Source organism: Bos grunniens, chromosome 23 (assembly GCF_055505025.1).
Source record: "Bos grunniens cultivar Pamir isolate PY7600 chromosome 23, Bosgru_T2T1.0, whole genome shotgun sequence".
In the NCBI taxonomy this organism is placed as follows: Eukaryota; Metazoa; Chordata; class Mammalia; order Artiodactyla; family Bovidae; genus Bos; species Bos grunniens.
Genome location: NC_141187.1, coordinates 41,514,571 through 41,529,201, shown reverse-complemented (window position 1 = coordinate 41,529,201; position 14,631 = coordinate 41,514,571). Strand labels below are relative to the sequence as shown.

At 41.3% G+C, this 14,631-nt stretch overlaps 1 protein-coding gene across 2 annotated transcripts in view; it reads left to right on the top strand.

Annotated features, from left to right (window-relative positions):
* The window catches only part of CAP2 (cyclase associated actin cytoskeleton regulatory protein 2), a 143,632-nt gene that overhangs the window by 92,169 nt on the left and 36,832 nt on the right, over positions 1-14,631 (top strand). For both annotated transcript variants that reach the window (XM_086370169.1, XM_086370168.1), the window contains exons 5-7: positions 3,413-3,556; positions 3,882-3,967; positions 10,775-10,880. In XM_086370169.1, the coding sequence (XP_086226295.1) occupies positions 3,413-3,556; positions 3,882-3,967; positions 10,775-10,880 (336 nt within the window). The remainder of the gene's footprint in view (positions 1-3,412; positions 3,557-3,881; positions 3,968-10,774; positions 10,881-14,631) is intronic.

Genomic DNA, 14,631 nt, shown 5'->3' with positions numbered 1-14,631 from the left:
TGTAGCCCAACTACTGTCCATGGAATTTTCCAGGGAAGAATTCCAGAGTGGGTTGCCATTTCTTACTCCAGGGGATCCTTCCAACCCAGGGCTTGAACCCACATTTCTTGAGTCTCCTGCATTGGCAGGTGGATTCTTTACCACTGCACCACCAGGGAAGCTCATGTGCTTGACGCATAAACAGGTGGGAGTTCTTCTAACAGCTCCCCTCCCCCCTCCCACCATTCGCTTTCCCACTGATATCCCACAGGATCAGCCTTGATGGAAATCACACCATAACTCGAATGTTCTCTCTGTGTTTTTGATTCCAGCTGTGAAAGTTCAGGATGATCTGGAAAATGTAAGCCTCCTTTAAAGCGCATGAGAAATCTATTGGCACAGAATAAAAGCTGTACTGTTTATTAGGGTTTTGCAAGTAGCCGTTGTGCTTAGTTGTCTCAGCATTGCTTTTTTTTTTTTTTTTTTTATTGAGGACAGTTCTTCACGCAATTTGCCAAACTAAGGCAAAAGAAAACTTTCTCAATCTTTATGGTGCTTTCATCAGATAACCAATATAAAATATCTTCCAGAATACTGTCTCCTCAGACTTTAGAGTTTGTTCTTGGGAAGTTAGAGATAAACAAGGATGGCCTTAATAAATCTAGCTAACATTGTAAATACACAGTTTCTGGTTCTTTTTCCTCTTGGGGCAATAGGCCAGCTATCACTAACAATTCAAATATTCTGGCCTTTCTCAAAAATGTCATTGCATCAAGAGCATCATGGCTGAGCAAATCATGGGAGAAAATTAGGATGCTTTCTACTGGTGTTCCCATAATTAAAAATCAACTGCCTTCTGGGGAAACCTGTATAACACACCTTTGATTGGGTGTTGAATTTGGACTAAAAAAAAAAAAAGTCTCTCAAAGAGGGAAATGTTTGCCTTCTAAAGAGTGAAATTCTAGGAAGAGCATTTCAACCTGACTTTGGCTGTCATTAGCCAAGAAACGTGGAAGAGCTGTGTTTGGGGCAGGGATGGTTTCGAGGTTTTATTTGTCTGTTTATTGAGGGTTTGGGGTGTTTGTTTGCTTTTCCTGTATTGTCACTGTGTGTGTGCTCCATCGCTCAGTCGTACCCGGTGGACTGTAGACCTTCAGACTCCTCTGTCCATAGGATTCTCCGAGCAGGAATACTAGAGTGGGTAGCAATTTCCTCCTCCAGGAGATCTTCCTGGCCCAGGGATTGAACCCGAGTCTCCTGCCTTGGCAGGGGATTCTTTACCACTGAGCCGCCTGGGAAACCTATACTGTGATTACATCCTTGCCTTAGTTTGCCAGTGTTGCCAGAACAAAGTACTGCAGACTGGATGGCTTAAACAAATAGAGGTGTGTTGTCACAATTCTGGAGATTCGTAGTCCAAGATTAAGGTGTCGGCAGGGCTGGCTTCTTCTGAAGCCTCTCCTTGACTTATGGATGGCCGTCTTCTCTCTGTGTCATCACATGATCTTCCCTTTTGAGTCTCTGCCTCCTCGTCTCCTCTTCTTATAAGGACACCTGTCAGATTGGTTTAGGGTCCACACTAATGACCTCAGTTTTAACTTAAGTACCTCTTTAAAGATCCTACCTCCTAATACAGTCACATTCTGAGGTTCCAGGGATTAGGACTTCAACATTTTGAATTTGGGAAGGACACAGTACAGCTCATAACAACCCTGGTTCAGGGTCTTCCTCAAATCTCTTAAGACCTTTCCTTCATAATGGCCAGGAAGGGAAAGTAAGAAGGTAGGAAGGTATTCATGAATTTTCCACAAGACCTGGCTTGCTTTTGAAGCAACCTTTCTTTTCCACCTTCTTCAATATGGAAGAATTTTAAAAGTCTACTGACTTTGAAGGCATCATGTTACGTGAAATAAGTCTGAGAAAGAAATCCTGTGTGATCTGTCTTACATGTGGAATCTAAACAAACAAACAAAAACCCACCAGACTCACAGAAAAAAAAAAAAAAGATTTGTGGTTACCAGAAGTAGGGGCTATGGGCGGGGGTGGGGGGTCAGAGGAAGATAGTAATAAGGTATAAACCTCCAGTTACAAATAAATACTAGGATGAATTACAGCATGATGACTATAGTTAACACTGCTGTGTGATCTGTAGGAAAGTTGTTAAGAGAACAGATCCTCAGAGTTCTCATCACAGGGATAAACGTTTTTTTCCTTTTCTTTTTATTGTATCTATATCAGATGGTAGATATTGATTAACTAAACCTATTGTGGTAATAACTTCACAGTATATGTAAATCAAACCACTCCACTGGTTTGATTTGCATGTATTTACACCTTAAACTTATACAATGATGTAGGTAAATTATTTCTCAATAAAACAGAAAAAATAAAAGTCCACTGAGAACTTTAAGAACACTTTGCTTTCTTTCCCTGTGTTTCTGTTTCTCCCAAAGGAAAACATTCCTCTGTTCACCTGCAGATCTCAATTAGAAAGTGTTTTGCTTGCGTTTATATATCCGTGATAGGAAAGACCTGGTCGGTGAATCTTGTCAATCAGAGACTTTTAAACTGGCAGAAACCTTGGAGATCACTTACTGGGTTGGCCAAAAAGTTCCTTTGGGTTTTTTCCATAACATCTTACAGGCTTTGAGGCCAACCCAACATAAATATTCTAAGCCATCACCTTCTTACAAAGAACCTCAGTGAAAGAGTTCCACTTTTTTTGCATGGGTTATCATAATTATGGTAAAAACCAAGGACTCTCCCTCATGTCATTTCATTTCAAGGACTCTCCCTCCCTCATGTCACAGGAATAGGAAGATATCCGTTTACTAACCTCTACCTAGCCGATTTTAGGTGTGTATTATTCTGATCATTCCATCAGATGATATATCTATGTGTTCCATTAGAAAATATAACTTGATCTGCACTCAATTTCACTGGGTTGCATTCAGAAGTCTTCAAAACAGGGGCCTGGGGAGGGAGGAGGGAGGAGGGTTCAGGATGGGGAACACTTGTATACCTGTGGCAGATTCATTTTGATATATGGCAAAACCAATACAATATTGTAAAGTTAAATAAAATAAAATTTTAAAAAATAAATAAAAAAATAAAATCCACTCTCAATCAAATATAGCTTCACCAATGTAACCTCATATAAAAATTATTTGAAAAGAAAAAAAAAAAAACAGGGGCCATACTGTACTGCTGGATTTTTTTCCCCATGCCTATGGAAGCAGCATTAACAATATAAGAAATCCATGCAATTTTCATACTTCAGACAGTGAAAATACAGTATGGCCATAAGGGGAAAAAAACCCGCTCTCTTCTGAAAGCCCCTGACAAGTGCTGAGTCCTCCTGCTTAGGTCAGCGTGAACGGAGGCACTGCGTTTCTGTCGGTCCCCAGTAACCGTGCTCCATGTTTGCTTACAGAACGACGTGGCTGCACTTCTGAAACCAATATCGGAAAAGATTCAGGAGATCCAGACTTTCAGAGAGAGGAACCGGGGGAGTACGATGTTTAATCATCTCTCAGCTGTCAGCGAAAGCATTCCCGCCCTTGGGTGGATAGCCGTGGTGAGTCCGGCTGGAACGTCGCCCCTGTGCCTCGTCGCGTTTTTGGAGTGTTTGGGGAAACTTGTGGCCACCTCCAGCCTCCTTCATCCTTCGTGAAAGGAAGGTTCCTTTCAGGCTGAACACAGCAGCTCTTTCTTAACCCCACTTGAAGTTCAGGGCTTTGTGTTCTGAGATGCAGGAAGCGTTTCACCGATCCTTACAGAACAAAATTTGCCTCCAGTTTTCCATTGACATCTCCATTGCTTCTCTTCTTCTTTAAGGCATTTTCTTTCTTATCCTTTATTTTTTTTCTTTCTATGCTTGGGTGATGGCCCTCTTCTCTCAGTCCCCCAAACCCGGTCCTTATGTCAAGGAGATGAACGACGCGGCCACCTTTTACACTAACAGGGTCTTAAAGGACTACAAACACAGGTACGTACCTTCTTTTACTGACGAAATCTTCAATTGATTGTTCGTTAAACATTTGTCCCCAGACTTCATATAGTTCACTACTGATTCCTTTCAAAGGCTAATTGACTATAAACATTAAGGAAAAATCCCATCTGTGTAGGTAAAGCAAAGTAGAAAGTGAAATCAATGATCCAGATAATATGTGTGTTTTAGAAAGTCTTGCCTCAATTCTCTGGTAATGAATAAACTCTCCCAGCAGGAATGTATGTCACTCCGTTACCTATCACCACAATAAGGAGAGGTCTGTGATGATTTGTGACGGACCAGCCCTAAATGGACAAAACCTGAGTGAGTGAGAGTCACTCAGTAGTGTCTGACTCTTTGCAACCGCCTGGACTGTAGCCCGCCAGGCTCCTCTGTCTGTGAGATTCTCGAAACAAGAATACTGAGTGAGTTGCCATCTCCTCCTCTAGGGGATCTTCCCAACCAAGAGATGGAACCCTGGTCTCCTGCATTGCAGGTGGATTCTTTTACCGTCTGAGCCAGCAGGGAAGCCCATTGATCAAAATAGAGTTGGTGAATGAGCAGAGAGAAGACAGGGAGTTTCAGGAAAGGAACTAGAAGTGAGGAACAGAAATGAGATGTGACAATAAACTAGGTCAGTGAGAGGGAGACCAGAGTTTGCGTTCAGATGAAGTGAGTTGGTGGACAGAGATATCAGTAAGAACAGCTGCCATTCGGAGAGCTGTTGAAAGTTCACAGATGAGGCTGAATCAGCAGGTTTTGCCTGGAGATTAAAAGGACATGCAGTCTCCAGCACAAATAACAGGTCCTAGAGAGCCTCAGATGGGGGCTAGAATTGGAAATGGGACTGAATGAGGACAAATATAAAGAAATATCAACTGGGGTTTCCCTGGTGGTCCAGTGGCTAAGATTTTGTGCTCCCAGTGCAGGAAGCCCAGGTTCAATCCCTGGTCAGGGAACTAGATCCCACAAGCCGCAATTAAGACCTGGCATGGCCAAAATAAATAAGTAAATAATTAAAAAAAAAAAAAAAAAGAAGTACGTACCAATATACTTTTTACTACAAAAAAAAAAAAAGAAACAGTCACACTCAGCAATCCCACTCCTAGATGTATTTCCAAAAGAAATGAAAACATAGGTCCACACAAAAGCATGTACATGATTTCATAGCAGCATTATTTAAGGTTGGCAAAATGTGGAAACAATCTAAACGTCCATCAGCTGACGAACAGATAAGTAAAATGTATAGCCATTTAAAAAATTAAGTAGTAAAAGTAATAAAAGTAAAAAGGCAAAATGGATGTCTGGGAGGCCTTACAAATAGCTGTGAAAAGAAGAGAAGCGAAAAGCAGAGGAGAAAAGGAAAGATATAAGCATCTGAATGCAGAGTTCCAAAGAACAGCAAGAAGAGATAAGAAAGCCTTCCTCAGTGATCAATGCAAAGAAATAGAGGAAAACAACAGAATGGGAAAGACTGGCACCCCACTCCAGTACTCTTGCCTGGAAAATCCCATGGATGGAGGAGCCTGGTGGGCTGCAGTCCATGGGGTCACTAGGAGTCAGACACGACTGAGTGACTTCACTTTCACTTCTCACTTTCATGCACTGGAGAAGGACATGGCAACCCACTCCAGTGTTCTTGCCTGGAGAATCCCAGGGACGTGGGAACCTGGTGGGCTACCGCCTATGGGGTCGCACAGAGTCGGACACGACTGAAGCGACTTAGCAGCAGTAGCAGCAGAGCTCTCTTCAAGAAAATTAGAGATACCAAGGGAACATTTCATGCAAAGATGGGCTCAATAAAGGACAGAAATGGTATGTACCTAACAGAAGCAAAAGATATTAAGAAGAGGTTGCAAGAATACACAGAAGAACTGTACAAAAAAGATCTTCACAACCAAGATAATCACAGTGGTGTGATCACTCACCTAGAGCCAGACATCCCGTAATGTGAAGTCAAGTGGGCCTTAAAAAACATCACTACGAACAAAGCTAGTGGAGCTGATGGAATTCCAGTTGAGCTATTTCAAATCCTGAAAGATGATGCTGTGAAAGTGCTGCACTCACTATGCCAGCAAATTTGGAAAACTCAGCAGCAGCCACAGGACTGGAAAAGGTCAGTTTTCATTCCAATCCCAAAGAAAAGCAATGCCAAAGAATGCTCAAACTATCGCACAATTGCACTCATCTCACATACTAGTAAAGTAATGCTCAAAATTCTCCTGGCCAGGCTTCAGCAATATGTGAACCGTGAACTTCCAGATGTTCAAGCTGGTTTTAGAAAAGGCAGAGGAAGCAGAGATCAAATTGCCAACATCCGCTGGATCATGGAAAAAGCAAGAGAGTTCCAGAAAAACATCTATTTCTGCTTTATTGACTATGCCAAAACCTTTGACTGGGTAGATCACAATAAACTGTGAAAAATTCTTTAAGAGGTGGGAATACCAGACCACCTGACCTGCCTCTTAAGAAACCTGTATGCAGGTTAGGAAGCAACAGTTAGAACTGGACATGGAACAACAGACTGGTTCCAAATAGAAAAAGGAGTACGTCAGGGCTGTATATTGTCACCCTGCTTATTTAACTTCTGTGCGGAGTACATCATGAGAAGTGCTGGGCTGGAAGAAGCACAAGCTGGAATCAAGATTGCTGGGAGAAATATCAATAACCTCAGATATGCAGATGACACAACCCTTATGGCAGAAAGTGAAGAGGAACTAAAAAGCCTCTTGATGAAAGTAAAAGAGGAGAGTGAAAAAGTTGGCTTAAAGCTCAACATTCAGAAAACGAAGATCATGGCATCTGGTCCCATCACTTCATGGGAAATAGATGGAGAAACACTGGAAACAGTGGCTGACTTTATTTTTGGGGGGCTCCGAAATCACTGCAGATGGTGATTGCAGCCATGAAATTAAAAGACGCTTACTCCTTGGAAGGAAAGTTATGACCAACCTAGATAGCATATTGAAAAGCAGAGACATTACTTTGCCGACAAAGGTCCGTCTAGTCAAGGCTATGGTTTTTCCAGTGGTCATGTATGGATGTGAGAGTTGGACTGTGAAGAAAGCTGAGTGCTGAAGAATTGATGCTTTTGAACTGTGGTGTTGGAGAAGACTATTGTGAGTCCCTTGGACTGCAAGGAGATCCAACCAGTCCATTCTGAAGGAGATCAGCCCTGGGATTTCTTTGGAAGGACTGATGCTGAAGCTGAAACTCCAGTACTTTGGCCACCTCATGCAAAGAGTTGACTCATTGGAAAAGACTCTGATGCTGGGAGGGATTGGGGCAGGAGGAAAAGGGGACGACAGAGGATGAGATGGCTGGATGGCATCACTGACTCGATGGACGTGAGTCTGAGTGAACTCCGGGAGTTGGTGATGGACAGGGAGGCCTGGCGAGCTGCGATTCATGGTGTTGCAAAGAGTCGGACACGGCTGAGCGACTGAACTGAACTAAACTGAACTGATAGATGAGGCTTGAAAACACTATGTTGCGTGAAAGAAGTCAGACACAAAAGACCACATACTGTATTCCATTTATATAAAATTCCAGAATTGGCAAATCCATAAAGACAGAAAGTAGATTAACAGTTGTCGGATGGCATCGCTGACTCGATGGATGTGAGTCTCAGTGAACTCCGGGAGTTGGTGATGGACAGGGAGGCCTGGCATGCTGCGATTCATGGGGTCGCAAAGAGTCGGACAAGACTGAGCGACTGATCTGATCTGATCTGATCTGATCTGAGGGTAGAGTAACTGCTAATGAGTATTGGGTTTCTTTGGGAGGTGATGAAAATGTTTTAAAACTGACTGTGGTAATGATTGCACAGTTTAAACTTAGCTATTGAATTGTATGGGTGAATTGCCTAGGATATGAGTTATATCCCAGGAAAGCTATTATACTAAACAGAATAAGACAAAAAGCAACCACAGTACTCTCCTCCTCTCATAGAGTTTAGTTATTCTGTTAGCTCTTCTGGGAAGAGCAGCTCTAGAGACTTCTGACTTCTACACACCTTTTTTCCCTCCTGAGGTCTCTTCCACCCTAAGGAAGCTTCACTTAAGCTCTGATACTCAGTAACAGACTCCCTGCACGCATAGAACTGTGGTTGAGTGCCCAGTGCTACAACTCCAAATGTTGCCACTTTGTGTTAGAGACTACAGAACTGTGCAGTATGAATGAGAACAGGCATCAGAAATGCAAGACAATCTGCCCACATAAAAATAGCAGTTCAGGAAAGAACAAGTTTAAGTTGCAAAAGTATGTCAGCATTAACATGAAAGACCTCTTTACCTAGTCCCTTCTTGGGATATGCAGACACACGCCTGTACCTGCCTATTCGGGACGCCTTGGCCACCTCCTGAGCCTCTGCCTTTTTGCACATCACCCTTGGAAGCCATTTTGTTTTTATCTCCATTCATCAGCTCCTGTCCTCCAGTCCCTACTTTTGAGTGTGTCTTGGGGGCCATGGTGTGAGTGATTCTCCAGGTGTTGTACAGCCAAGAGAGTTAAGAGTTTGCACTTTTTTGTGCACACACAAAGAAAGTCTAGCATTTGTTCCTCTTGATCAGCTATTAGGTAGAAAATCTACTTCTGACAGCATCAAGGACAATGCATTTAAACTTAATGGACCACTCGAAGACTGTGTAGTGTGCTGGGGAAATGCATTCAGTCCTAAGTCACCACGGAGCTTCCAGGAGTGCCAACCTGAACAAAGCAGAATGCTCCACAGCCGCTTGCTCACACCCATTTATGTGCACACCCAAGTCAGCAGTGCCTGCACTTTGTGTGGGCTCAGTGAGGGCTGCAGGGTGTTGCAGACTCATTGATGAGGTATCACCAGTGTGGCAGGCTGACGGCTGCCTGCCTGACAGACAAGCCGTGGGTGGAGGAGAATAAAGGTGGGCTTCCTTGTGGTGTACACAGAAGGGCTGTGGGCAGTGGACTCGCATCTGTGCAGCCTTTTCAGCTGGCTTGACTGGCTGCTCAGCTCTTCTGTCAATAAATGAAAAGAGCAAGTTAATTATTTTGACTTTCCAGAGGTAAGACTTTTCTGAGTCATAATCTTTAAAAGTCACCCATCCCTCGCATAGCTTCTTCCAGGGGAAGTGGAACTGAGGCTGAGTTGTCAGCTCCTGAAGTATAGTGAAGTCCTCCTCAATTTGTTGTCTCTTAGACACGGGCTTCCCTGGTGGCACAGATGGTAAAGAATCCGCCTACAATGTGGGAGACCTGGGTTCGATCCCTGATTTGGGAAGATCCCCTGGAGAAGGGAAAGGCTACCCACTCCAGTATTCTTGCCTGGAGAATCCCCATGGACAGAGGAGTCTGGTGGGCTACAGTCCATGGGGTTGCAAAGAATTGGACACAACTAAGCACAGAGTCTGCCTTTGGGTTAAAAGGGACCATGTTGTTATTCCTTACTACACGTTTAGCTAGAACTTTCTTCAAGTTAAAATGATACTGTAATAGTTAAAAGAAAAATAATTTGCCTGTGCAGGTTTGGACTTCATGTGTTAAGCTTTTTAATATAAGTATATTGAATGTGCAACCTGCTTTTTCTAGAATGCCTACAGACTGTATTGTGCATACATATGTACATATGCACATGTATGAATTAAATGACCATATAATAGATAAACATGTGGATTTGGGGTTTTGACTGTAAAATTGAGAGGAAGTGACAATGAAATATTTCATAGATTTGATTAATGTAGTCAGTAAATCTAAAAATGTGGAACAAAATCACTCATGTTTTTCCTTTTTGAGGGGCAGATAGTTATGAGTTCATTTCCCCATTTTCCTTTTCTTAAATGGCATGACTTAATACTCTGGAGTTCTAAATATGCTCATGGTACTTAGAACTTTTCAAGGAAAGCAAAATATATCCAGAGACAAGTCGTTATTGACAAAGGCAAAATAATAGAGATTTCCTTCCAATATTGTCTTCAGATTAATGGCCCAGGTTTGTGATTAAATTTTTGGTAACAGATTTCATCATTTTCTCATTTACCACTACTTTATTCAAAGTAGAAAAAAATGTGTGGTTGGAAATTATCCAAAGGAAATGCAACTATTTTTGCCTGTTTATATTATAAGTTTAATGTTTCTAACAGTTCTCCCAATCCTATATGTTAATCTAGTTTTAAAAGGTAAGTATTTTATCACTTCTTGGTTGAGTAAAATAGGAATAAAAATACTGGCCGTGCCCTGCCTTGCTTTCATTGTCATTATGAGTATCAACTTAAGGTAATCTAAGTGATTGTCCCTTTACAACTGTTGAGTGTTACCTATTTGTAGGAAATCATTTTTCTTACTATAGCAACTTTCCTTATCAGTCCAGAATTCTCCAATTTGGTTACACTTTCAATCGAATAATTCCACAAATTATTCGAAAACAAGCCAAAGGACCTTTTTTCTTTTTAGTACCATTCTCCTGCCTGAAAACACATTGTTTTTCATTTTGCATCAGAAGCAGTACAGAAAGAAATGATCTCCCCTCCGTGTTCATCTCCCCGTGAGAGATGGCACGAGAATGAGCTGACTGGGTTCGGTGGATGCTCTCTCCGCGGGCCTCTCTGCTCCACACCAGACCTCAGGGCACTCGGCTTCTCTCAGGGCAGACCTGGACCATATCCTTCCGAGGTTCTTTTCAGACTCAGTTCACAGTTACTGGACTAGAAAGACCGTTGCTCCAGAGTCATCCGGTGCTTTAGTTATTAGATTGCCATGTGCCTTCCAGTGTTGTTAAATTTTTATTTTAGATCCTAACAGCCCTCTCTTCCACTCTCTTTTATGACAAAGTGATCTACGTCATGTGGATTGGGTGAAGTCATATCTGAACATTTGGAGCGAGCTTCAAGCATACATCAAGGAACACCACACCACAGGCCTTACTTGGAGCAAAACAGTAAGTACCCAGCCCTGTTCCCCCTGGCTAACAAAAGGTTATGAAGATACTCATTCTCAGTAGCCTGGTAATTTTAGAATTTACCTCAAGGAAAACATAAGGTAAAATATACATATAGAAGCTACTTATAAAAAATGCCATTGGCGTAGGAAAGCCTGGAAACTGCCTGCATGACAGACAAAGAGAAATTGGTTGAGTTGTCAGTGGTAAGAACCTAGTGGAATGCTCTGCAGCCATCAAAATAACAGATACGGTGATTACAGGTGATGAGATGTACCAGTCAATGTTAAGTAATTGTTAAGAGTGCAAATGTTAATGAGCTCTAAGGTGACATGTTTATTAAGAAACTGTGTAAGTAAAATTGAAGGAAACAAGATTTTAAAATAGTTGTAATTTTAAGCAGATAGAATTATGAATATAATTTTTAATGTTTTAAATTTCCTTTTGGCATTTTAAAGTTTACTAAGTAGTATTTTTCAATACTTAGGCAATCCTAGTGATTTGAATGGTATCCTAGTCCTAAAAACCCCAGCCTGAGTCTGTTCCAGCTTGAATTCCCACAGAAGATTCTGATTTGATATTTGCCCTCTTCACCTTGTTGCTCGTCTTCCGCTCTCACTGATCCAGCGCTACCAAACTACCTGCAGAATTCTGAGCACGCGCAGTGCTTAGATTGAACCAAATCACACTGTTGTTTTTCACATTTTGCAAGTCTCATATTTAACCTTATTTGCAACGTCCTGAATATCTATTGTATAACCATTAGTGGTTCAGTGGTAGAATTCTCACCTGCCATGGGGGAGGCCTGGTTCAATTCCCAGCCAATGCAAGAGCACACAAGTTTTAGATCTTCCCAGGTGGCACCAGTGGTAAAGAACCTGCCTGCTGATGCAGGAGACATAAGAGACATGGGTTCAATCCCTGGATTGGGAAGGTCCCCTGGAGGAGGGCACAGCAACCCACTCCAGTATTCTTGCCTGGAGAATCCCATAGACAGAGGAGCCCTACTGGACATAGAGTTGCAAAGAGTTGAATACAACTGTATCAACTTAGCATGAACATATATCATGCTCTATGACCTAAGTTCCCTGGGGAACTCTTTTCTCTAAGACTGAGTTCCAACATCACCTCTTTAAGAAACTTCATTGATCTCCTTTGGCAGCCTATCTGGGTTGGTGATCTTCCTCTCTGCTTCTTTCACATCTTGAATATACCTCAGGCATAGTCTGTAGCATATAGAATTATAAAAATTTATGTTTTTAGATCTCGCCCACTGGATTGGAAACATCTGTGTCCAGGTCCTCACATAGTGCCTGGCATGGAGTAGGTACTCAGTAAATTGTTTGAACTAAATTGTGACTTAGGAGACTCTTAACATCTTCCCTGCTCTTTAAAATCTCTGCACTTGTTATGAAAAGGCTTCCTGTGGGAACTTCCTTCCATTTGAAATGAATGTTAGGGGCTTGCATGGTGGTCCAGTGGGTAAGACTCTGCACTCCTGATGAAAGGGGCCCCGGTTCGACCCCTGGTCAGGGAATCAGATCCCGCATGCTACAACTAAGACCTGGTGCAAATTAAAAATAATAAATATATAATGTGTTTTATTTTTGAAAAAGAAATAAAAAGACAGCTTTCAGTTGTCACAGTGGATGGTCTAACCAGAATAAATGTTGAAAAGATGAAGTGGCGCATTTGTGAATTCAGTTTAGAGGTAGAATGCTGACTGTCCCCACAGTCATAACCAGCAACTAACCCTCGTGCTGAATGTTGATGTCAGTAGCACAGGATTAATACCAAGACAGAATTTGTGATTTTTCAAGGGAGTGTGGAACTCCTGTATTTGTTCCCCAACCCTTGACCTCTAATGACTGATGCTTCTTTTTACATTCTACTTGGCCTGTTTTCTCCATAAGAAATGCAAGATATTGCATACTGGTTATTTTTCTTCTGCCCACGATATTATGATTTCTGTGAAGAGAGTTCAAAAACATTTGAAGGGTTTTAATATGGATGAGTATATGTGGTAGGTAGGTCTTTGTGTAGATTAATTAAAATTATTTTTCATAATTTCCAATGAAATGCTATTTGGCTATAGATCAGTTTGTCATAAAAGGGAATTGTCACATGTTTGCCATGGAGATAGGACATCATGAGAGAACAGAAAACTAAATATCAAGACTCCTTGGATGTCTTATTATTTCATAGTTAGATAAATGGGAAAGGAATGAGGATCCATTTGTGGGAAATAACTGTGTCAACAAATGCTGGCCTATTAATTCTCTAATAGTGCTCATGGAAAATGAATGGAAAATTCCTTTTTAAACGGTTTGCATACCTCTAATGCAATGTAAAAAACTGAGCAATTGTGCTTTGAATATAAAAGAGAAGGAATGACTATTACAGAAAAATAAATGTGGTTGTTTTCCTTTGTTCCAGAGTAAATACTTATCTTTTCATTATGTTCTTTAGAAATACATACTTTGTAACAATGAGCCTTAAACTTGTAAAGGCAACCCATAGTAAGAAATACCTTTTAGACACACACACCCCCCTCCTCACAATACTACAAGTTTCACAAAATACTTTGTCTTACCACGTGGAATGCATTCAGATATTTTCTTTTGTGTTTTGCTTTCTTTTTTAAATAAAATCTTGGCTGAGACCCACAAATTGACATCATGATCGATTTGAAAAACATGCTATAAAACAAAATGTTATATCTATATAAGTATAAATATTTATTTTGTTGTTGTTCAGTCATTCAGTCATGTCCAACTCTTTGCAACCCCATGGACTGCAGAATGCCAGGCTTCCCTGTCCCACACTGTGTCCTGGAGTTTGCTCAGATTCATTGTCCATTGACTTGGTGATGCCATCCAACTACCTTCTCATCCTGCCTTCAGTCTTTCCCAGCATCAGGGCTTTTCCAATGAGTTGGCTCTTTGTATCTGGTGGCCAAAGTATTGGAGTTTCAGCTTCAACATCAGTCCTTCCAATGAACACCCAGGACTGATCTCCTTTAGGATTGACTGGTTTGATCTCCTTGCAGTCCAAGGGGCTTTCAAGAGTCTTCTCTAGTACCACAGTTCAAAAGCATCAATTTTTTGGCACTTAGCCTTCTTTATGGTCTAGCTCTCACATCTAAATGTTTATTTGTTATAAAATATAATCCTTAGAGCATACATTAGGAGACATGGATTGCCATAATAATAGTGACAGCTGTTATTTATTGAGCATAAGTTATGATATGGGCAAATTCAATTTAAAATGGTGACTGTTATAAAGCAGAGCAGCTGCTTCACTTCTTTCATGGAAACATTGTATGATAAAGTTTTGACCAGATACTAAAAGTGAGGAAAAAATATATAAGAGAATGTTGGCTCAACAATCACATCATATGTGCAAAATCGTTCAACAAGTCTTAAGAACTCAGCAGTGGCCACAGGACTGGAAAAGGTCAATTTTCATTCCAATCCCAAAGAAAGGCAATGCCAAAGAATGCTCAAACTACTGCACAATTGCGCTCATCTCACATGCTAGTAAAGTAACGCTCAAAATTCTCCAAGCCAGGCTTCAGCAATATGTGAACCGTGAACTTCAAGATGTTCAAGCTGGTTTTAGAAAAGGCAGAGGAACCAGATCAAATTGCCAACATCCTCTGGATCATAGAAAAAGCAAGAGAGTTCCAGAAAAACATCTATTTCTGCTTTATTGACTATGGCAATGCCTTTGACTGTGTGGATCACAATAA